The 25749-nt window shown below is 41.1% G+C and overlaps 1 protein-coding gene across 3 annotated transcripts in view; it reads left to right on the forward strand.

Moving 5' to 3' along the window:
* Positions 1-25749, forward strand: part of VAV3 (vav guanine nucleotide exchange factor 3) — a 247485-nt gene that overhangs the window by 146577 nt on the left and 75159 nt on the right. For 2 of the 3 annotated variants that reach the window (XM_084851614.1, XM_084851611.1), the window contains exons 16-18: positions 8362-8463; positions 10645-10742; positions 24680-24702. In XM_084851614.1, the coding sequence (XP_084707740.1) occupies positions 8362-8463; positions 10645-10742; positions 24680-24702 (223 nt within the window). Of the gene's footprint in view, positions 1-8361; positions 8464-10644; positions 10759-24632; positions 24703-25749 lie in introns of all 3 variants that reach the window. The other variant, XM_084851612.1, reaches the window with a different exon arrangement.

Genomic DNA, 25749 nt, shown 5'->3' on the forward strand with positions numbered 1-25749 from the left:
ACTAAAAAGATGTTGTGGCATCCAATAGACCTGAAACAAGAACTTTTGCTGAATAAGTCATAACCGAAGATCCATTGAAATGTCTGATACAGATGCCAAAACGGCAGTCCATTGGTTAAGAAAAATAGGACGTTCCAATTCCCTGTTCCATTCCTGCTGTAAATCACATGTGTCATATTTATTCATTGATAATACATCTGATCAGCTTCAATAAGTATTTCCAATAGCAAAGGAGTCTCCGAGGCAGTAAAAGCAGCAGGACCGAATCTAGATACCAACAGATGTTTCAATTGCAAATACTGCCATTCTGCTGAAGCCGGCAGATCAAATTGATCTCGCAAAATTGAAAATACCAAAAACTCATCATCAGCTCCCACTAATTGATCTAAAGTAAAGATCATCTTATCTGTCCAGGTCTGCCATAAAAATATTTTCTTGCCAATTCTTAAATCTGGATTTCCCCATAAAGTCAGTTTAGCATAGGAAAATGGATCAAACTGTAATTGATGTGACATTATATGCCAGACTTCCCTAACTGCCAAAATTGTGAGAGGAGCTCTGTCTACCTTAATATGCTGAGAACCTAATGCCATCCATTTAAAGAGAGGCTCCGGACAGGAAGATTCCAATACTGACCACAGAGGAAAATCAAATTTGAGTGGAAAAGACCAAAATTTAGTAGAGGTCAGTAAATAGGCCCAATGGTACACAGCTAGATCTGGAAAACCGAACCCGCATTCATTAATTGGAAGTTGCATTCTTTTAAAAGATATTCTTGGTGGAGAGGAACCCCTGAAGAATTTATGAAACAAAGCATTGAGTTTTTGGAAATATTTGCCAGGTATAAGTATAGGGATCCCTTGTATAACATAAATAATTCGGGGTATGGTATTCATCTTAAGTGTATTCACCTTACCCCGTAAACTCAGTTTTAAAGATGCCCATCTGTCTATATGTCGTGAAATATCAGTAATCAACTTGTTTAAATTTAAACTAATCGTTTGAGATATATCCTAGGAATAATTATTCCCAAATAAGTAATAAACTCTGGGCACCATCGAAATTGCCAATTGGCTAATACGCTAGAGTATATCCTATGTCCAATTGGCATTATTTCTGACTTTGACCAATTAATTGAATAGCCAGACCGTTCATCAAAGGTATTAATCTGTTTCATCAAAGCTGGAACTGATGACTGGAGTCTCGAGATAAACAACAAAAGATCATCAGCATAAAGACTAATTTTAAGTTTTAATCCAAAATGAACAAATCCATGAATACTACTGTTCTGTCTAATAGCACACGCCGGGGTTTGAAACATAAATTGAGTATCAATGGGGAAAGTGGGCAACCTCGTCTGGTGCCCTGCCCTAGTAAAACAAAAAAAGCTGAAAATAAACCATTGGTCAATATTCTCGCTCTTGGAGCTGAGTATAAAATTTTAACCCATTTCAGAAATGCTATAGGAAAACCAAAATTAGTCAATGTAGTAAAAATAAATTTCTGATGAATTTTGTCGGAGGCCTTTTCTGCTTCCAAGGAAATGATGGCCGCCTGATCAGTTCTTTCAGAGTTTAAAGCAACCGGATCAACAACTAATCTGAGATTATCAGCCCCCTGTCTATTTTTAATAAATCCCACCTGGTCTGTTCTAATCAATATAGCCATGACCTGTTGTAATCTATCGGCCAAAATTGCTGTTAATATTTTGATATCTACGTTAATTAATGATATAGTGGCTGTCCCAACCCACTTGATGGGAAATGGTGGAAGAGAAGTGTTAAGAGAAGGAAAAGGGAAGGAAGGTACCAGTGCCAGAGGGAAAAAAGAGATGATATCTTAAATTCACATTTGTTCATTTGAGCATGGTTGAGGACATAAGAGTTGTGCAGCTAATTGGCCCTGAGGAAGGATATCTTAAAAAAATTAAGTTTAAAGTATTTTATATACCTTTGTAAACCAAAGTCTTTGTTTTTGTGAATATTTGAGACTTCTCTCTCATTTCTTATTTTGGGGTGTGTGTGTGTGGAGTGTTCAGCCAGCACTGTTTGTATAAGGCCTTCCCACAGAAGCTCTTCTGAGTGATTAAACAGATTAAAGAGCAGATGTAGTTTTTTCTTTTACTTTTGTACTTGAATTTAAAGCCCACACCTGCTCCAGTAGCACAATCAACCTCCCTCATTACAATCTTGAGATAGAACAGGACTGCTTTTCCAGTAATATCAGGCAGTGCAGTCTTCCCTAGGCTATACTAGTTCAGGGACTGAGGAGGCTTGCATGTGTGAATGTTTTCCCATACAGAAAACTCCCTTCATATGGAAACCTAGCATATCAGGAAGAACAGTTGCAGCCTAGCCTTTGTTTTGCCATGCTAGTTTTTTATGTGGAGGATTTTGTTTTCTTTTTAAGCATTTAAACATGCTATTCCCCCATCTGTAGCCTATGTTGTTTTAAGTCCCAGGAAAGGATGCATGGGTTTGAGATCACACAAGCTAATCTTTACTGTATGGCTACAATATTACATCATGTGAGAAATGGGCATCACAGGTAAAAACATCATTGACATTTTTTTTGTATCACCTCAAAATTATGTCATTTTTTGACGTCAGCTCAAACAAACTCCTGTTCCATGGAGACAATTCACACATTCAGCCTCAAGTCATCTAGTGATATGCATTCATGGATGAATTGGACTTGGTCATTTCTTCTATTCTCCTATATCCACAAGCCAAATAAGCTGAACTTCTAAGAATTAAACTATTTAAATATTTTGGGTTAGAACATATATAAAATGCTGTAAACTTAATTACTGTTGGGCAATACCTTATTAAAAGGATGTGTGTGTGTGTAGGGGGGGGGGAGTATTGAAATAAGGAAACATTTCAAAAGCCTTCTCTATAGGAAGTAATGCTTGAATAAATTTATAATTTGACACATCCTGTTCTTGTGCTTCATATCACATTATTTCAGCCTCATCAGATGTGACACATAATTTGACTGTATAAACCACTGTGACACAATGCATAATGCCTGGTCAAATATTGAAATGAGGAAAAGAGTTTTCAAATCCATGGTTAATACAGCATTACATTGTTTTGATAAGGAGTTTCCTGCTTCCTTTTGCAGAGAAATGGGTGGGTGGATTGTTTTCCTCTCTGCATTCAGACTCTTCCAGCATGTTCAGAGTCCGACTTACCTCACTGAAGTATAATCAGGACCTGAACCTGCAGTGGGTCCCAGATCTGGGATGTGGAAGATGTCAAGTGATAGATCAGCCTGTGTGCAATCCTGCTGGCTCTGGCTAAAGGATAGAATTATCTGGAAACCAGCCAGATCAACAAGGAAGTCTCTTAACAGCAATGGGCCGGAATGGGCTGTGTAGTCAGGCTAATCCTGTCATCTGAGAGGCTATCCTTGTCTCTCCCTCTGCCATGCCTTCACTTTTCTTCATCGCCCCAGCATGCCATTATACTCTGGCTAACTGGTAAAAGGTATAAATGAGAAATTGTAAACATTGGTCTAAGGAATAGAGCAGTCCAGATCATGGAGCTCTTCTAACAATCCGACGCAGTGGTTCTTTTGAATGTGGACCCTTACGACAGAAGTGATTGTAAACGAGAAACATTAAATCTCAGTATTTCATGGATTGGTGGAAAGGGGGTGATTAAACTGTGCGAAGCCATAGAACTACACACAGTTTAATCAACTACTTCCCACTGAAAGGGGTGTAGGAGATCTTGTCCTTTCCCCTAAAGTTGGGGGGTTTCAGCTGTACATGAATGGAGGCTGAAATATTTTGAAGGAATACCCTGCCCTGCATGAGTCCCTGTCATCAAGCAAGGAGTATATATGAAGATGGGATAGTGGTGGTGTTCAAGTCTAAGACTCTTTGGTTTGGGGTAGGAGGGCACAGTTTCATGCTGCTTGTGGCTGCCTCCTTTTAGGGCTGCTGTGAGGCTTTTGTTGTTGCTGCTGCCTCTTGAAAATCTAGGAGCCCTGATCCAGCCAAGGTTAAGCACTCTTTTAAATCTCTTTGCTTAGATCTCTGTCACTGAAATCATGTGCTTAACTCTCCCATTGAAATAACTGGGACTAAGACATACTGCACATGCATAACTAAAACGCATTTTAGTTACACGTGTGCAGTATGTGTCTACAAAAGGATGCTCTATAGAAATGAGCATGCTGGCCACAGCTCTTCTCATTAGAATGAAGCCAATTTGAATTGTATTCTGCGAGTTTGTATTCTGACCTCTCCCAGCTTAAATTGGAATGACACCACCAGTCTGAAGTCATATAGCTGAAATATAGGTTTACCATTAAACTGAGACCGTTATTCATATGCTGCACTGGGGCAGGAACGTAGAAAAGGACCCAAATTATTCATCCAAATGATGGTGTGGATTTTGCTAATGGATTAGCTGTAGTAATCAAGAGAACTATAGAGGGACCTTTAGTTGTGTAAATGTTTAAATAAAATTAATAAATATTGCAACTTTCTCTTGGAAGACTATCATTTTGGTTTGTTATTTCAGGCATGTCAAAAGTTGTATGTCTTAGCGGACTGGCATACCTCTTGCTTGGGATGAACCCAAGATGTTCTTCCACTGATGATGTATCCAGTATGCCATCTCTTGTCTGTTATAGTAGACCCATGAAATAATTATTTGTTTGTTTGTTTTTTACACTGATATCCCGCCTTTCCTCCAAGGAGCTCAAGTCAGCGTACATGATCCTCTTCTTCATTTTATCCTTACAATCACACTGTGAAGTAGATTAGGCTGAGTCAGCCCAAAGTTACCCAGTGATATTCATGGCCAAGTGGGGACTAGAACATGGGTCTCCCTAGTCCTAGTCTAACAAGACCTGGTCTGCACATAACGACAACCCAGAGTATGGGCTGTTGAATCCTGGGTTATTGTTACGTATGGACCTGGAACTATAGGTTAACTATGTATTGTTAACCACGAACAACCCAGGAAGAGAACCTATGGTTTGTTTTTTGAGTTGTGAACTCTGGGTTGTTTTTACTCTGGGTTGTTATGTACGAACCCAGAATGATGGATTGTTCAGGTATTGTTTCACGAGGCTACAGAGATGACAGGCAAGAGTAGTAAAAGCAAACAAATCCTGGTCGCTCTACATGCCATGCCAGTACTATTCACTGCAAAGGCATGTAGGATGCAGGGAGGGTACAGGTGAGGGAGGAGGGAATCAAACAACCCAGGAATTGAAAAAACATCCTGTGCTTTGCGTGATCATCTGGCTGACACATCATGGGTGTAAGGCAACAAACCATATTTTGGGTTGTTGTTGTTTGCAAATCAGGTTATTGGCTCTTAATATGATAGAATTCCATTATTTATCCATCCTGCCATTCTGAATTTTCTAATAGAAATAAATGTAAGGCCTCTAACAAGCTTGATAGAGAATTAATTTTCTGTGTACTAATTGGTAGATTTACACGTTTTAATATTTCTGTTCACTTGTTAATGTGATAAAGACGAAACACAAAGCTATAAAATAAATGTTCCACATTGTGTCACAAACTACCTTTTTCTGTGACTAGAAATCAATGTTGGCATTATAAAAATTGCACATGTAGGTCACACACATAAGGGTAATGTGTTCCATTAGCAGCTGGTGTGTTCATTTCAAATTGCTTATTTAGACAGGTCTGTTCACAGATGACAATTTGCGCAAATATAGCTTTTGCTGGAAAATCTATACCTGAGCAAATGTCAGAGTTACATCTCTGTTTTGCATTTCTGTGTCCCCTGTTTAACCAATAAACTATTGAAATGCAATCAGGGATTATTGTAGCTAAAAGGAATAAAGGACATTAAAAATAGCTCAAATTAAATGTGTCTGTGATAATGAAGAACATTTGAAAGATTTATATAAACAATATTAAGGGTGGGATCCAGAGTTAGCCATGTTTAGAGTAGACCCACTGAAATCAATGGAACTTAAGTGAGTTTGATGGGACTACTCTAGTATGACTAAATCTGGATCCAACCTATAACAACTGAATCCAGGTGTGATGTTCCGCTGACAGAAGCAGTTCCATCAGCAGAAGGAGGGCTCCATTTCTCCTCTGCAAAATATGCTCTGGAAGGCTGGGAAACCCTCTAGAGCAGATTCTCTGGTGACACAGAGGGCTGCAAGTGGGGAAGAGAGAGGGAGAAAGTCCGGTTGTGCTAGGGGATTTCTGCTAGTGTAATGTTGGATTTAAGCCATCATTTTGAGTATTTTTTAGACACTAGTACTTTAGATACTAGTCAGACGATGAACAATATGAATGAGACAGTCCCGATCATAGTTACACTTTGAGTTTTCTGAAAGTTTTCTCATATGTCTGTATTCAGTATTAGAAGTGATTAAATTTTTCCTACAAACATTTATTTTTGGCATTTTTTTTGACATAACTGAAAAATCCCAGGCTGCAGAAACTTCATCATAGTAAGTTCTTCCTGGCATATTGTGTGAGGTTTCTTCCTTTTGGGGTTTTTTTCCTTCTCATTTTGGTTCCTTTGTATATTTTGCATAAATCTATATTGCATCACAGTAATGGTGGTGAAATCTCTAACATTGATTGAGCTGATGTGAAGCCAGAGTGTTCACAATAAATGACTCTTTCAGAATAATTGAGTTCTTGCAGTACAGCTTCTATGAGGGAGAGGAAAGTGATCAGTTTGGTTTGGATTCCTTCCTCAACCTGGTGCTAAAGTCATTGTAATAAACCCATACTTTCCTTAGACTCCTTCTTTGCATTTTCCTGGATCCATGAAGAATCTTACACTGAGACAGAAGATAAGATGAAAGCCGTACAAAGAAGGTTGGAGAGCAGGGACTTGAGAGAAAATGGATTTGAAGATAGGAGTCAAAGAGAAAGTAGGATTGGGACAAATCCTCAGCAAATAGTGGGCAGACAGGATATAGTTTCCAGGTATAGTGTTCCACGGCATCCTTGCCAGTCCTGCTGTAACTTTTAAGAGTTGAATAGAAGAAAATTTGGCCAGTTGTGTCTTTTAACAATCATTTCAGTATCATGGTGACCTATTAAAAGGGTGAAAAGGGGCAAGAAGCAGTGTGTGGGGTAGAGTTTGAATTTTGCACACTGATTTGAATTAATCAAGGCTTCTGACTTCTTCATAAAAGATTAGTCTTACAAAATCATAATAGGCTAACACAGACTTGGTGCAATGCAGAAAATTGTTAGTTAACAGGACATTGCTGTATGCCCTGGCCGTGGGCTGCTAAGGTTTGGAGGTGCCGAGATAATGATAAGCCAGATCCAGGTTTGCTTACGAGGAGACTTTATTGAGTACTTACAGCACACAGGCGTACCCAGTGGTTGGATCAGACAGCTTCTCTGAACCCAGAGCCATGGGGTGAAATGGGTTTTATACCATACATGTCAGCAGTGAGGCAGCATGACAGCAGCAAGCTTTAATTAGCGTTCATCTGCAACTTTCCCAGCAGTACTGGGAAACAGTACTTGTGCAGAAGGAAAACAATCAGAACTTTCCCAGCACAGCCACCTGTAACTCGGCATAAACATTGCCTCACTTTTCAGACACATCCTAGGCCCTGATAAGGCCCTGATACTAGCCTTCATTAGCATGGAATATGCTGAGGCACATCGACCTTTGACTCATCTCACATGCTCAGAGGCCCACTAGCAAAGAAATTGCACTTATAATGAAACTAAGCCAAGCATGATGGATCTCTAAGCCCCTCCAAAACTACAGGTGACTTGGTTGGGGCCATTACAATTGCTAGTGTCAGGAAGATTTTAGTGAGGAGTGACTCTAGCTGTGTGCTGTAATAACTCTCTTCCTAGGACTCTGCAGCCCTTAATATTAATACAGATCTGCTTTTCCAACAGGGTGTTGCTCATAAAAGCTCCTCCTAGTACTGTTGGAGGACATTCTGAGTTGTTACTTTTCAGGATAGTTTCTCTTCTTGGATCTGTAGGCAGGGCCAACATCTTGCAAGAGCTGCTCTAAGAGGAGGTGTTTTATTGCTCTCCCAGACTAGAGCTGCCTAGTGGCAGAGAAGCAAGGACATTAGGTAATCACCAGAGGTCATGGCGTTTTGCTAGTTTTCTCTTCCACTCTCCCACGCGCACATATGAGGTGGGGCACAGGGGCCCTACATAGTCAGGTGGAGAAGGAAGACCTGGGCACTGACACTTCAGTGAAAAGCAACCAACAGCTTGTTGAAATGCATATTTCAGCATTATCATCAATTAGATTTTATTATCCTAAGCTTGAAAATAGAAAAACAACAACAATGGTGTCTGTCTCTGCTCTGCATACATTTATGAATATTGAGCTAACAACAGTATCTTTTTAGGTCCAACATAAGGCCACATTATGCTGAAACAAGTCCACATGACTTCAAAATGTATACTTTCACTGGTGTAACATCCTGCAAAGCCTGTCAGATGCTTCTGAGGTAAGTGACAAGGGGAAGAAGAATTACACCAATCTTGGGAAAAAACTATTGCATTGAATAAATTAATGAAAATTACTTCTCTGGCTAAATAAGGTCTCCTGTTTAAAACTGGCAGGACCTGAAATTCAAACTTAATTGCATAAACTGATAATTCAATATCAGGATGTGGTGTCTGGATGAATTTTTGACAATAAACATGGGATTTCCAACTCTTTTTATTACTGGTGTGCACAATGGTGACCAGTGGTGGGCATTTGTAGGTAAGAGGAGTGGGAGAGTGCTTAACACTTCCTCTAGCTGCTTTTCCCCACTTGACCAGAAAACATGCCATGGAAATCCCATCTAGGGGGAAAGTGGTCAGAGTAAGGGGTTGCAACCCTTCCAACATTTCTCCTGAAATAAATACCATTAATGAAAATTAATGAAAAATTAATGAAAAAGAGAGCTTTGGCTATTGGGTGGTATAGAAATGTCATACATACATACATTCTGCTGAAGAGCCAAGTCATTGTTGAGTTTAAAGAATGGGTTGGCTCTTCGGGAGTGGCAGTAACGAATGAAGCTCTGGTTAGTTATGCAAAACTCCTCTGCACATGTATATAACCTCTTTGGATCCTAAGATTGTGTTTCGTTCTTACAGTTTCCAGTTTCAAAAGGCTTTACATACTGAAGTTAGCATTCTAATAGCTTGCTCGTTGTAGCGAGCCATACTCTTTATTTGAAGCCTGTTTTCTCCCCAAGTGGTTCAAAGAAATTCCTCTCTTGTGGACTGTACTATAGCCAGAACACAGAGAATATTCTGCGAATGGGAGGTGATTGGAAGGTTAAGTGTCCATGAAAAGATTTCTGTCAGTTAAAGGCAATGGAAACGAAAAACCATTGAGCCTTTTTCCTTGAACAGTTTGAACCAACATGTGGCTATTACTGGGCATGATACATTTTGCTGAATGAGAAGTAGAGCCTCTGTTCAATATCGCCAAGACTTTGAGAAGCCTTTAGTGTTAATGAGCCATAAAGTTATTTTTTCTCAGATAAGCCATTTCTTCTTTCTTCATCGCCCCGTAAAGATTTATTGCACTTTTTAAAATGTATTTATATTGTAATATGTTCTCAGTTACTGAAGGTAATTCAGAAATTGTGATGATCCAGTCCCTTTCTGTGAAAGCAAAATAATGATGAATCTGTATTCTGCTCTCTACCATGGGGGAAAGCATTATCTGTGGGAAACCTCTTCACTCCAAATCTTCTGTTAGTAGAGTAGTTGCTACCACTGTTTGTATTGCTTCCTGCTTGTATTTTCTTTAAAGCTATAAATGTTGCTTTCCAAAGTAACCTTTGGAGAAAATATTGTTTTCCACTATGGCAAAATTAATCTAAGAAAAATGCTATTATAAATTTATTTTTCAAACATACAAATGTTACAATTTGCAGTTAGTACTACATGGGTATCATCCCTGTCCACAAAATATGCCAACACTTTTTACTTGATCTAATAACAAAGGTTATATCTATGAATGTGGTTAATAATAATAATAATAATCACCAACTTTTAAAAAGAATCATCTGAATTTAATTTACCTTTAACTCCTCATTGATTGAAAAATGGACTGTATTATTCTTGTATTGAGGTCAAATACATTCCAAGAAAGTCATACAAATTAAATACCTGGCTGCACTGTACTTGATAAGAACTCTTAAACATCATAGTGTGCGGAGAAGTCACCGTGGCAATGCTGGTTTTGCTAGCAAACTCCTGGCTAGCATATACTCTAGCTCTCAGTGAGAAATTGCTAGCACTAATATAACCTTCAAAGAATTTATTTAAATGACAGTTTACTGAACTTCACTTCTGTTATTTCTACCATAGGGTATGCTACCTAGAATAGATAACACTGGGTAATCAAGCTGCCTCTAGCAACCCTTTTACTTGCATTTCCTGCAACAAATCCATGCTCAAGGGCTAATGTAAATTCACCCTGGTGTATTTTTATTTGGTTCAGTTTTTGAAATGTCCTCTGCAAAATCTAAACTTGTAAGGCCGTTTCATTCAAGTACAATTCCTGGCCCATGTCATACAGAATACAACTTTCCAAACTGTCCTTTTGAAAACTCTTCTATGGACGTTTTGTACACAAAAAGGTCTGTCTCCTAACTGTTCCACTATCTAATGTTATATTACAGGGGAACATTTTATCAAGGCTACTTATGTTCAAAGTGTGGAGCTGGAGTCCACAAAGAATGTTTGGGGCGACTAGACAGTTGTAGAGCTAATTTGGGAGGTAAGTCATTTTTATTGTTTGGGCTACAGTTTTTAATTGGATCATAAAACTTGCCAGATATAATTAAGGTTTAATTTCCCTCTAATTTGTGTTCATTGTATCACATATACTTTTGCAGTGATCATTTATAAGCATAATTATAATTGCATTTTGAAGTCAGAGTGACTCTCCACAGTTTCTTATAATATAAAAGAACAAGAGTAGGAGAACTATGGTTAGATCCACCAGCATTATCTATTATTTATTTATTTGATTTATACCCTGCCTTTCTACCAAAAAATGGCACTCAAGGCAACTTACAAAATCATTTTAAATAGACTAAAACAATAAAACACATTAAAATGCTATTCCGGTGGGGATCCAAAGAATGATGTAAATATTTCTGCATATCCAAGGATGCAGTCCCTCTTTCCCACTCTCTCATGAGCCATGGAAAACTGCTTTTGAAATTCAAGAGCGGACATTAGAGATCTCTGTTCAAAGGCAACCAAGGGTGCCATCACATAAGGCTTTTATAGGGCACTCGTGGTGGGTCACTCATGGAAGTTTGTGGGTCCTTTTCATGATGTCATCAACTTCCAGGGCACATCCAGTGATATTTTCCAGTTTTTCCATGTTAAAAGGATCTGGAGATAATGAGCTAATAAAACATCCTGGTTTTTGCTTACTGTGTATAGTCGTTATTGTGCTATTAAAACAGCAACTAGATGGTGCTGTTTCATTGAGGCCTATGGAACAGTGAAAAGTAAAAATGTCCCCTCTCAGCAATCATGCGGTCACTATCTGGTAGTCTATGGTAAACATGGAAAGGCTCTACAGCGGGAGAACTGTGGGTTTTTTCTTTAATGTAGAGATGCCCCATGTCAAAAATTTCAATGGGCATGCCTAAACTCATGTGAAGGAGCTTATATGGAGGATAAAGTTATCAGTGTTTACTAGTCATGATGGCTATATGCTACCTCCAGGATCCTAGACTGTATTCTGGGGAACAACAGTGGGAGGGTGCTATTGCCCTCATGTCCTGCTTGTGGGCATCCCAGAGGCTCCTGGTTGGTCACTATGGGAAATAGGATGCTGGACTAGATAGGCCTTTTGTCTGACCCAGCAAGGCTGTTCTTATGTTCATGTTATCCCAGCTCTTCTCTTGATTCTCCTTCATTGTTATCGGACATCTTCAGTTGTTGGTCAGTCTTTAGTTTACTTGAGAGCCATCTTGGTTGCCAGAGTGTTAGCTCCACTGAAAACTGTCTTTAGAAGTACAGTGATGACGTTATCCAGCTTTTCCACTCAATAGGCAGCTTTCAGCCATAAAATTCATGATCTAAAATAATCATGAATATTAATTCATATAAATATTATAAATATTAAAATAATATTTATTAAAAGTCAGTGCAACATAATTAAAAGTCAGTGTCCTAAAATATAAACAGCAGCATAAACAGGCAGCAGCACTCCAAAGGCCTGATGAGCTTCCTAAAGGCCAAGAGGGAACTACGTGGGTGTCACAGGGGAGGGCATTCTATAACTGCAGTGCCATTAACAAAAAAGCTCTGTCTCTAGTGGTAGGCAATACTGCATTACATAGGGAAAGTACTTGAACGAGGACCACACCAGAGAATCTTAATGCGTGAGAAGGCTCATATGAAAGTCAAAAATACCACCTTGAATTTAGCTTGGAAACAGGCTAGTAATTAGTTATGGTCTTTTAGAACTATTATAATTACTAATTTCTAAATCACCTAAAATCTTAATTAGGTGCTTTACAAAATAAAATAGACAGTGTCTGCCTATGGGTGTACAACTGAAATAAGACAGATTTTACAGGAAGGGGCAGGGGACAGGAAGGGGCCAGGAACATGTTGTCAGTTGCTGTGCTCTCTAAAAACAGAAGAGAAACGTCACAGGATGCTGAAACAAAGATTTTGTTAGTTAAAAAGCCTAGTGCATATTGGCTTATTTGTATTTTAAGGACTTCTTCGTTGTTGTTGTTGTTGTTGTTCAGTCGTTCAGTCGTGTCCGACTCTTCGTGACCCCATGGACCATAGCATGCCAGGCCTTCCTGTCCTGAGCACTCTCCCGGAGTGTGCTCAGGTTCATATTCATTGCATCGGTGATGCTATCTAGCCATCTCATCCTCTGCCGTCCCCTTCTCCTTTTGCCTTCAGTCTTTCCCAGCATCAGGGTCTTTTCCAGAGTTTTCTCTTCGCATTAGGTGGCCAAAATATTTGAGCTTCAGTTTCAGTATCTGTCCTTCCAATGAGCACTCAGGGTTGATTTCCTTTAGGATTGACTGATTTGACCTCCTTGCAGTACAGGGGACTCGTAAGAGTCTTCTCCAGCACCACAGTTCGAAAGCATCAATTCTTCGGCGCTCAGCCTTCCTTATAGTCCAGCTCTCACAGCCATACATTACTACTGGGAAAACCATAGCTTTGATTAGACGGACCTTTGTTGGCAAGGTGATGTCTCTGCTTCTTACTATGCTGTCTAGGTTTGCCATAGCTTTCCTCCCAAGGAGCAAGCGTCTTTTAATTTCATGGCTACAGTCACCGTCTGTGGTGATCTTGGAGCCCAAGAAAGTAAAAACTGTCACTGCTTCCATTTCTTCCTCTTCTATATGCCAGGAAGTGATGGGGCCAGATGCCATGATCTTTGTTTTTTTAATGTTGAGTTTCAAACCAGCTTTTGCACTCTCCTCTTTCACCCTCAACAAGAGGCTCTTGAGATCCTCTTCACTTTCTGCCATTAGGGTGGTATCGTCTGCATATCGGAGGTTGTTGATAATTCTCCCAGCAATCTTAATTCCGACCTCTGATTCATCCAACCCGGCATTTCTCATGATGTACTCTGCATATAAGTTAAATAAGCAGGGTGACAATATGCAGCCTTGTCGTACTCCTTTCCCAATTTTGAACCACGCGGTTGTTCCATGTCCGGTTCTTACTGTTGCTTCTTGACCCTCGTACAGGTTTCTCAGGAGACAGGTAAGGTGGTCTGGTACTCCCATCACTTTAAGAATTTGCCACAGTTTGTTGTGATCCACACAATCAAAGGCTTTAGCGTAGTCAATGAAGCAGAAATAGACGTTTTTCTGGAATTCTCTTGCTTTCTCCATGATGCAGCGAATGTTGGCGATTTGATCTCTAGTTCCTCTGCCTCTTCGAAACCCAGCTTGTACTTCCGGTAGTTCTCGGTTCGCATACTGCTGAAGCCTAGCTTGTAGGATTTTGAGCATCACCTTGCTGGCATGTGAAATGAGCGCAATTGTGCGGTAGTTTGAACACTCTTTTGCGTTGCCCTTCTTTGGAATTGGAATGTAAACTGACCTTTTCCAGTCTTGCGGCCATTGCTGAGTGTTCCAAATTTGTTGGCATATTGAATGCAGCACTTTAACAGCATCATCTTTTAGGATTTTAAATAGCTCAGCTGGAATACTGTCATCTCCGCTAGCTTTGTTGTTAGTAATGCTTCCTAAGGCCCACTTGACTTCACTCTCGAGGATGTCCGGCTCAAGTTCAGTGACCGCACTATCATGGCTATCAAGGACATTACTATCATCAAGGACATTAAGATCTTTCCTGTACAGTTCTTCTGTGTATTCTTTCCACCTCTTCTTAATCTCATCTGCTTCTGTGAGGTCCCTGCCTTCTTTGTCCTTTATCATGCCCGTCTTTGCACAAAACGTTCCCTTGAGATCTCCAATTTTCTTGAAGAGATCTCTAGTCTTTCCCATTCTGTTGTTTTCCTTGATTTCCTTGCATTGTTCATTTAAGAAGGCCTTCTTGTCTCTCCTTGCTATTCTCTGGAACTCTGCATTCAGTTGGATATATCTTCCCCTTTCTCCCTTGCTTTTTGCTTCCCTTCTTTCCTCAGCTACTTGTAAAGCCTCATCAGACAGCCACTTGGCTTTCTTGCATTTCTTTTTCTTTGGGATGGATTGAGTTGCTGCCTCCTGAACAATGTTATGGACCTCCGTCCATAGTTCCTCAGGCACTCTGTCTATCAGGTCTAATCCCTGAAATCTATTCCTCACCTCCACTGTATATTCATCAGGGATATGATTTAGGTCATACCTGAATGGTTTAGTGGTTTTCCCTACGTTCTTCAATTTAAGCCGAAATTTTGCAAGAAGCAGCTCATGATCTGAGCCACAGTCAGCTCCAGGTCTTGTTTTGACTGACTGTATGGAGCTTCTCCATCTTTGGCTGCAAAGGACATAATCAATCTGATTTCGATATTGACCATCTGGTGATGTCCATGTGTAGAGTCGTCTCTTGTGCTGTTGGAAAAGAGTGTTTGCTATGATCAGCGTGTTCTCTTGGCAAAACTCTATTAGCTTTTGTCCTGCTTCATTTTGTACACCAAGGCCATGCCTGCCTGTTATCCCGGTGATTTCTTGACTTCCTACTTTAGCATTCCAGTCCCCTATGATGAAGAGGACATATTTTTTTGGTGTTAGTTCTAGAAGGTGTTGGAGGTCTTCATAGAACCGATCAACCTCAGCTTCTTCGGCATCAGTGGTTGGGGCATAGACTTGAATTACTGTGATGTTGAATGGTTTGCCTTGGATTCGTACTGAGATCATTCTATCATTTTTAAGATTGTACCCCAGTACTGCTTTTCCCACCCTTTTGTTGACTGTGAGTGCTACTCCATTTCTTCTAAGGGATTCTTGGCCACAATAGTAGATATGATGGTCACCTGAATTAAATTTGCCCATGCCTGTCCATTTGAGTTCGCTGATTCCCAAGATGTCGATGTTCAATCTTGCCATCTCATGTTTGACCACCTCCAGCTTACCTTGATTCATTGATCTGACATTCCAGGTTCCTAAACAATATTGTTCTTTACAGCATCGGATTTTCTTTTCACCACCAGACACATCCACAGCTGAGTGTCCTTTCGGCTTTGGCCCAGCCGCTTCACTCTTTCTGGCGCTATTTGGAAATACCCTCTGCTCTTCCCCAGTAGTATATTGGACACCTTCCGACCTGAGGGGCTCATCTTCCGGCATCATATCTTTTAGCCTTGTGATACGTTCCATGGGGTTTTCTTGGCAAGAATACTGGAGTGGGTTGCCATTTCCTTCTCCAGTGGACCACATTTTGTCAGAACTCTCTGCCATGACCTGTCCGTCTTGGGTGGCCCTGCACGGCATAGCTTATGGCTTCACTGAGTTACGCAAGCCCCTTCGCCACAACAAGGCAGTGATCCATGAAGGGAAGGACTTCTTCAGAGGGATATAAAAATGTCTGCAGAAATTCTTATAATAAATATCTCCTACTAAAATTCACTGGCAATTGAATCTTTGTTTCAGCATCCTGAGACGTTTCTCTTCTGTTCATGGGTCTATTTTGGATGCTCTCCTGCTTTTGCATCTTTGTACTGTCTAAAAAGCAGAATAAGGGAGCAATCCTATATAGACCGGCGGTCACCTCTGAACTTGGAGGCACCCTCCTATCCAAAGCAGGGCAGGAGAAGCACGGAGGGAATCGTTCCCTCCGTGCTTCTCCTGCCCTGCTTTTTTGGCTAGACAGCGAATTGCGATTGTCTAGCTATGGGAGGATGGAGCGGGGAAGGAGGCTGCTGTATGACAGATAGGATTTGTCATACAGGCAGTTACACTCTCCCCGCCCTGGAACACCCCCAGCTACGCCCCTTTCTGGCTGCTCCACGCTCCTCTTGTGAGCATGGAGGACGGGGTTGTTCCACGCTGCCTCTCAGGCAGCACGGAAGTTGGAGGAGGTTGGTTCTCCAGGAACCGACCTTGACGCATGGGCTCTAAGGTTGGTTCCCGGAAAACAACATATTCTATGGCTGTCTAGCCACTGTCTAGAGGCCATAGGATTGTTGCCTAAGAGCAGGAATAAGAAAAGCAGGATGAAAAGTGTAAAAGAAAAGATGAATCTTTTGAAACTTCCTGAGCAACGAAAAGTAGCTTAACAAATATGCATTAGATGAGGCATGGAAATTATCATGACAGTCATTTTGCAAACCCATTTCAAATCATGCATTCACATCCTGGTTTACAGTCAGTCCGTAACCATGATATAGGTATTCAGTTATAACACTTAACTGTGAAATAAATAATCTGAAATAAATCCTGAGGTGCAATGAATAAATAGTGAAAAAATAGTATCTGAAATAAATAGTGATCAGCAAGTACCAACCCACCCCAATTCATCCAGAAAGTCATTTGGGCTTCTTGAGCATTTTTGTTGTACACTTGGACAATCTTCAAGTGGTTTTCTGACCATTCAAGAGGAGTACCTGAAAAAGCTCAAGTGAGGAAAGAGTCCCCCTTCCCTGCTATTTCAGAAACTTTCCCAGGCAAAATGAGCCTTGCCTTGCCTTAGAGGAGGGACCCTCAAGTCCTATGACGTAGTGTGCTCTCCCTGTCACCCATCACCCCTTTCCGGAAATTAGGCTTACTTTGCTAGGTGAAGTTGTAGGATGACTGGCAGGAAAGGCTGGGTAGCAGCAGGGTGCAAATTCTGTTTTATGTTAAGCCCAGCTCAAAGGGGGCAGAACCCAACTCAAATGGTGCCAGAGTGTTCTGGGGGTGAAGCCAGGGGGAAGTTTGCATTTTGAGGTCTCCCATTCAAAGTCTTGCATCATCCCTTGAAATAAAGAATTCTTCTCATATTATACTTTCCCGTCTTTTTAAGACATGGCTAGGTCATCTTAAAGTAACATGAGACCTTTGAATATAGGTATGCACTATTCTTTTTTTGCAGAAAGTTGCACTTCCATTGTGAAATTCATGTTTCTCAGGAGCTTGACATTACGTGAAGAGCATTTTGTTGTTTTTTTTTTAATCGTGCCTTTAGCTTTTAGCCAGATTGGATGCCAGACTTGAAAAGTATTATCCTTTGCAAAAAGTACAAGGGATACACCAACCAAAGTATGTTCATGATTAGGTCGTTTAAATAGCACTGCATTTCTAATTTTAGGAAACCAGGGCAGTTTAAAATAAAGTTGGAAAAGAACATCCTGCATTTTTGATGTTGTAAAATGATAATTTATTCAATTCATGAATCCATGAAGCTGTCTGTGTGTGATCTCTGCCTCTAGCAATTGAACAGAAATTGTTTAATTATTACATCCTAAAAAGGACTTGGGAACATCTGCAAACCTTAATATAATTAATAAGGTGACCAAACGCAAAGGAGGTCAGGCATCTGTACCTTTTGGATACTTGGGCAGTAGGGAATTGTCAAAAGGGAGGAAAGAAGCTGCAGCTACTTAAGCTGCTTCTTCTGCACAGCTATTAAGGGTGCAGGAGCCCTGACTTCCTTTCATATCTGGTCACCCTGTTGTTAATCAGGCCTTTCTGGTGGTTTGTATTATTGATTTTGTATTGTTGTTCAAGCATTTACATTAGTTGTAGATGGCTGGAAAAAAGCAGCCTAATATTTGCATTTCATGATTTTTGAACATTCATAATCTAAAAAGAAGTTCAATAGTCAATGCTTGCATAAGGCACCAGGGTCTCTGGCAAGGTGACCTGACTCTCTCATTCCCTGCACCATCATGGCAGCTTGCAAGCGAGGAAGCTGCTGGCTCTTGGTCATATTTCAGTGCCAAGTCTGCAGAGGGCCGGAAAGTAGAACCAGTGCAGCAGGGTCAGGTGACACAAGGAGCCAATACAGTCCCACCTCATCCTTGCTCCTCAGTTTGAGAAACTTGTTTAGACACAGAACTGTCTGCTCTCACATCTTCTGCTGAACTGCTGACTGTGTATCGGTCTACCTGCTTGTCTGGAAGCAGCTGCCTTCCTGACAGCAGTTATAATTTTATAAATATAAATAACGCAACTGCTTACAAAGGAGAAAAAATGATTGTTGCTGTTAAATCAGCACCACTATTACTTTTTAACAAGCTAGCCCCCGTATTCCCCCCAAACATTTATGCAAGCAAATAAGAGAAGTCATGGATTCTGCAGTCTGGTGATATGTGACTCTTCAGGGTATGACTATGAATAACTCTGCAAAAGAAGGAACACTTGGTACCCTTTCCCTGAACTTCTAATTCGAAGTTAATGGTATGAAGGTGAACAGATGTGTCTTGGCAAAATAAGGGCTGGATGCGCCCAATCTTGTCTGATCTCAGAAGCTAATCAGAGTCAGCCCTGGTTAGTACTTGGATGGGAGACCGCCTGGGTATCAGGCTTCCTGCATTGAGCAGGGGGTTGGACTCGATGGTCTTGTAGGCCCCTTCCAACCCTACGATCCTATGATTTCTGTGATTTAACTATAATCCTGCAAAAGTTGATGGAGACTTATTTCATTACTTACTTCATCACTTGGTAAGATGAAGTTGATTATTACCAACAGTCAGCTTTTAGTGGTTATGCCAAAAAACACTGGAAATTAGTGTAAATGCTACTGGAGGATGAGAGTCACAGAGATCCTTTGGCATTTTTTTTTTAAGAGGTGAATATTTTCGGTAAAAGTTGACAAAAATGTTTAGTAATATTCATTCGAGTGGTTGCTATGAGTTAGGGCCAATCCACACATTGCACAGAGGCAAATCTGAATTTTTCCACAGAGTGTACACACAGAGAAGGGAGCAGGAACCAGTCATGTATGTTGCACACGCCTGCTGCTTTCAAAATGTACATGTTTAGATGTATACTTAAAACATCTCAAGTACAGACCTCTGTGTGAAGTGACCCTTATCCAAGCTTGCTTGCTGTTATACCCTCCCTTGTTTTAATAACGTAGATGTCGCAGACAGCTATGACCAAATCCATAACAGGTATGCATTTATTTTGTGCACAACATGTTATATTTTTATGTATACACCTAAAATGTTGCTCATGTACATTTTCACACCTAGGTGCTCCTGAGGAAATACTGAATTTTGCCACATGAACATTTAAGACATTGTGCTGGTCTTGTGATCTTCCTAGTGGCATCTGGCTAGCTACTATTAGAAACGGAGAATTAGACTAGTGGTGTGATCCAGTAAGGGGCTTCTTATGTTCTTAAGACCAGTTTGGACTTGACAGTTCCAATGTAGTCTGTTTGGCATCAGGTTTTCAGTCAGGCAAAGTGCTGGCAAGGAACTTGGCAACTTGCCTGGAAATAAACTAATCTAGCATGTGCGTTACATAATTTGTCTTGCCAAAGAGCACAAGTTGTATTTAATTTCATAATAAGCTGTTCAAACAAAATGGAGGGCAGGCCCGCTCATGTCTTGGACTATATGGCACTGTGAGTGCACATTAAAAAAACGCCAAAAGTTGAACTTTGTTCATAGGTCATATTATAATGTGCACAAGGTTCTTTTTTCTTAGTTTCTCCCCTGCCCCCTCTTTTCCTTTATTTTTATAACACATAGAACCGTTCCCGTGCTCTCCACTTCCCTGAGTAGTGGAATAGGGTCAGTTTCCTTCTGGAAGAGAATTCTCTGAGATTTAGGCTGCAATCCTAAACATGCTTACTAGAGAGTAAGCTGTATTTAGCACAGTGGGATTTAGTTTCAAGTGTACATGAATAGGATTGTGCTATGGGGGGGCAATTTGTAACATCCATTCTTTCATATATGCACAAGTTGAGCAGGGGAGGAGAAGTAACCATAGCGATAGGCAGTGCTAGTTTTTAAAGCAGTATCATAGAATCACAGAATAGTAGGGTTGGAAGGGGCCTACAAGGCCATCGAGTCCCTGCTCAATGCAGGAATCCAGGTCAGAGCATCCCCAACAGATGGCTGTCCAGCCTCGTCTTGAATGCCTCCAGTGTGGGAGAGCCCATTACCTCCCTAGGTCATTGGTTACATTGTCGTATGCTCTAACAGTCAGGAAGTTTTTCCTGATTTTATTTATTTATTAATTTATTATTTATTATTAAATTTATTAATTGCCCATCTGGCTGGTCACCCAGCCACTCTGGGCGATGTACAACATATAATAAAACAGTTTAAAACAATAAAATTCTACAATAAAAATGTTTTCTAAAATACCCTAACCCACCCCAAATGCCTGCTTGAACAACCACATTTTTAATGCACGACGGAAGCTCATTAAAGAGGGGGGCCACCACAGAGTGGGGGCCACCACAGAAAAGGCCCTCTCCCTCGTCCCCACCAGTCTAGCTGTCCTGGCTGATGGGACAGAGAGAAGGCCATCCAAGGCTGATCTTGTTAAGCGGCCTGTCTGGTGTTGCTGAAGGCGCACCTTAAGATAGGCTGGGCCAGAACTGTATAGGGTTTTAAAGGTCAAAACCAACACCTTGAATTTGGCCCGGAAAACAACTGGTAACCAGTGCAACTCCTTCAGTACTGGAGTGATGTGAACTCGCCGGCGGCTGCCTTTAATCAGGCGAGCCGCCGCGTTCTGTAGCAGCTGCAGCTTCCGAACTGCCTTCAAGGGTAACCCCACGTAGAGCGCATTACAGTAGTCTAAACGAGAAGAGACCAGGGCATGTACTACCGATGGGAGCAGATGGTCGGGAAGGAAGGGGCGCAGCCGCCGTATCAGATGGAGTTGATACAGCGCTGTCCGGCTCACAGCTGACACCTGAGCCTCCATGGACAGCTGGGAGTCCAAAATGACCCCCAGGCTGCAGACCTGGTCTTTCAAGGGTAGCCGTACCCCATTCAACACCAGGTCAACATCCCCCAGCCTCCTCTTGTCTCCCACCAAAAGTACCTCGGTCTTGTCAGGGTTCAGCTTCAGCTTCCCCATCCAGCCACTCACTGTCTCCAGACATTTGGACAGGGATTCTACGGCCAACCTTGGTGAAGATTTGAACGAGAGGTAGAGCTGCGTGTCATGACACCGCACCCCAAACCTCCTGATGATAGCCCCCAGCGGCTTCACATAGATGTTAAATAGCATCGGGGAGAGGATGGAACCCTGTGGCACCCCACAAGTGAATGGCCACGGGTCCGAAACCTCCTCTCCCAGTGCTACCCTCTGGTACCTGCCAGAGAGGAAGGACCGGAACCGCCGCAATACGGTGTCTCCAATGCCCAACTCCTCCAGGCAGTCCAGGAGGATACCGTGGTCAACGGTATCAAAAGCCGCTGAGAGGTCGAGGAGAACAAGGAAGGAGCATTCACCCCTATCCAGACCCCTCCTCATATCATCAACTAAGGCGACCAAGGCGATTCCGGATTTTCAGCTGGAATCTGGCTTCCTGTAACTTGAGCCCATTATTCCGTGTCCTGCACTCTGGGATGATCGAGAAGAGATCTTGGCCTTTCTCTCTGTGACAACCTTTCAAGTACTTGAAGAGCAGTATCATATCTCCCCTCAGTCTTCTCTTCTCAAGGCTAAACATGCCCAGTTCTTTCAGTCTCTCCTCATAGGGCTTTGTTTCCAGTCCCCTGATCATCTTTGTTGCCCTTGTCTGAACCCTCTTCAGTTTGTCTGCATCCTTCTTAAAATGTGGTGCCCAGAACTAGACACAGTACTCCCAATGAGGCCTAACCAGTGCTGAGTAGAGGGGAACTAGTACTTCCCGGGATTTGGAAGCGATGCTTCTATGAATGCAGCCCAAAATAGCATTTGCCTTTTTTGTAGCCACATCACATTGCTGGCTCATATTCAGGTCCTAAAAGCAACAGGACATCCTTGCAGCTACAAGACTGCTTCATGTCAGTTAGCTGCAAAAGTTGGGGCTCTTTTCCATTTTCTGCCGAGATTCTTGTTTTTGTAATATCTGTTTTATAAATATACATATAGAGTTGATGAAGAGCAAGTAGGAACACAGACAGACTGTGCTAGTCCTACAGAATATTAGTCAAGTCCTAAATGATCTTAAAAGCTGGTTCTGAGAGTCAGAAAACTCTGCAGAACTTGAAACTGCTTCTTCGTTCTTTGGATAATTCTAAAATTATCCCCTTTTTCCCACCCCACACTCAGACTGGGCAAGCTTCATTCCACAGCCACTTCCCACGTTACTCACAATCCCAACAGAAGTTCATTAATTGGAATTAAGTGTTAGCAGCCAAGTCATGCCAATTCTAAATTGAACTGAGCAGCAGAACTGTATGACTTGTAACAAAAAGCAAGTTCAACACTTACATAATTTTATTATCAATCTCTGTAAACATAAAACGTTGAATTTTGCTTTGTGAAATATCCCCATGGATGTTTTTTTTTGGTGGTGGCGGTGGTATGTGTGTGTGTGGCAATTCAGGTGATATCCTGTTTTTCCACAGAATACCACCACAGGCGGGGCTCATTCTGTCTTAAAAAATAAATAAATCTGCACATACAAGCACAAATGGAGCCCATAAATTAAATCTTTGATTTTAGTTTCTATGTTTTGAATACCAACTTACAAAAGAAGGGCATGTATATGGAAATGTTTAAGTTGTTTCCGGTTCTCATATGCACATCCGTCACTTGATTTCTTACCATCTGATTATTTGACAGCTGACAGTTTACAAGTGAATGTTGTGAACTGGCTCAAGTGGGAAAAAGATTGGCTGGGATCCAAAGAGGTTTTTTTTTTAGGCAGGCGCAATGGGTTGGGAGTACCCAGTGGGATTATTTATTTTGTTGTTCAGTCGTTAAGTCGTGTCCAACTCTTTGTGACCCCATGGACCATAGCACACCAGGCCTTCCTGTCCTCCGCTCTCTCCCGGAGTGCGCTCAAGTTCATATTCATTGCATCGGTGATGCTATCTAGCCATCTCATCCTCTATCATTCCCTTCTCCTTTTGCCTTCCAATGAGCAGTCAGGGTTGATTTCCTTTAGGATTGACTGATTTGACCTCCTTGCAGTCCAGGGGACTCGTAAGAGTCTTCTCCAGCACCACAGTTCGAAAGCATCCATTCTTCGGCGCTCAGCCTTCCTTATAGTCCAGCTCTCACAGCCATACGTTGCTACTGGGAAAACCATAGCTTTGATTATACGAACCTTTGTCGGCAAGGTGATGTCTCTGCTTTTTACTATGCTGTCTAGGTTTGCCATAGCTTTCCTCCCAAGGAGCAAGCGTCTTTTAATTTCATGGCTACAGTCACTGTCTGCGGTGATCTTGGAGCCCAAGAAAATAAAATCTGTCACTGCTTCCATGTCTTCCCCTTCTATATGCCAGGAAGTGATGGGGCCAGATGCCATGATCTTAGTTTTTTTAATGTTGAGTTTCAAACCAGCTTTTGCACTCTCCACTTTCACCCTCAACAAGACTCTTTAGATCCTCTCCGCTTTCTGCCATTAGGGTGGTATCGTTTGAAACTCTGCATAGAGGCAAGCTACTGTTCGATAAGCACAGATTCGAAGCCCCCTTGTATGTGCAGAACTAGTTGAGCTGTTCCTTTGATTCAGGCCATATGTTTGGAGGTAATGCGAAGCAATATGAACATTTTGTTTGTGGTATATGATTCACATGTGCAAGTCAATACTTGATGCAGTCCATAAGCAATGATTGTGCATGTGTGGACCAGCCCGAAGTCTTTTAGTGCGTTACTTAAGATAGGATAAATTACAATGTAACGTATTCCTTGGGAGAAATACATGAGAAAATATAGTGTATAATGCAAAAGCTGCTAATACCTTTCAGATATCTTTCTCTCGGGGGGGGGGGGAGAAAAGGAACTGCTGTGCTCTTTACTGAAATTTGGATTCCAGCTGCAATGCAAATTTAACATTTGAGATGCCTCACCTCTGTGAGTTCTTCTCAAACCATTTCAGAAAGTTTAGGTGATCTCTTGGTTTGGAAAGCTACATGTCACTGAGTTAAGCATAAACTTGAAGCTCTTTATAGCTGTTCAGTGCTACTTAACTTGAGCCAATAAAACGAAGTGAACACAGTTTGCAAAATAACTAGCTGAGCCCCAGGGCTGTTGGAGCATAAAACAGGTATCAGCTAGCAAAACAAAGTAGTTCCGTGTACTCGCACTATATCACAGAGCCAGGGATTATTGTTGAACAGAGTGAAATCTCCGTCACTGACCATGCCAATTTTTACATTTCTTCCAGAACCTGAAACCCTGAAACATGAGGTAAGTGTGCCTTTTTTGAAATTAGATGTGACACTTATTTTGTGAGTAATTTAAAATGCCTCTGTTGTTGTATGTATCTGTGTTAGCATAATAGAGACAGTCCCCCCCTCCCCCCACGTAGTTAGTACTGTGGGCTCTGAAGCATTTCAGGCTTTTGTCCTTGAACTCCTTCTGCAAACTTGGATTAAACAGAGAGACAAAGGGTGCAATCTGCTCAAGATTAAGCACTTTCAAAACCAGTTGATTTAAATAAGGAAGGAGTTAATCAGGTTTGTAACTCACCCATTAAGGCAATGAGACTTGAACGTGCCTAATCTTAGTTGATTCATTCTGTACGTTTATAATAAATTTCAAGGGATTTGTATGGTTTCCTTTAAACTTCCTTGATGTTCAAGACGTTAGCAGAAAATGTATAAGGAAACCAAGCAAGGCAATTCTCTTTAAGTTCAAAATTATGGGCCACCACATTCTTTAGGAGAAGAATTATAAGTGGTCTACATTTATAGAATTATAAGTCTACATTTCCGTAACATTCTGATGTAGGAAGTAATGTACAAGTACAAAGTTAAGCAGTTCTCAGTTTGTGTGCTGCAAAACATGCAGCTAAATGCTGACTTATGAAGCTGAATCCTTGAAATAATGGAATTCCTTGACAAATCTTTAACGTTATGACAGAACGGTAATGGTAAATGGGCACATGTTCAATGAAAAGAGTTTCATTTCAGAATATTGCATTATCATGGTGGATTTGTAGAAAGAACCTAAGGTTACGTTTCTTGGCTTTGGAAAACGTTGATGTATTCATTATGTTGTATCTTTTTATACTACCTGAAATAAAAGAGGCTCAGTTAAGTGTGGATAATGAAAAGGCCACATTTCTTAACTCTTCATTATTTCATATACTGCTGTGTTTGAATGCAATCCTTACAATTTTTGGAGTGTACATCATTTTACATTTGGAAGGTTTTTATGTGAATTGGAATCTTAATGCTTGGTTAAACGCTTGGATCTACCCTGAAGTTGTGTTTGCCATTCATTCTCCAGTGA

The sequence above is a fragment of the Heloderma suspectum genome, chromosome 4, assembly GCF_057233095.1.
Source record: "Heloderma suspectum isolate Gila_16-S chromosome 4, 16-S_ref, whole genome shotgun sequence".
Classification (NCBI taxonomy): Eukaryota; Metazoa; Chordata; class Lepidosauria; order Squamata; family Helodermatidae; genus Heloderma; species Heloderma suspectum.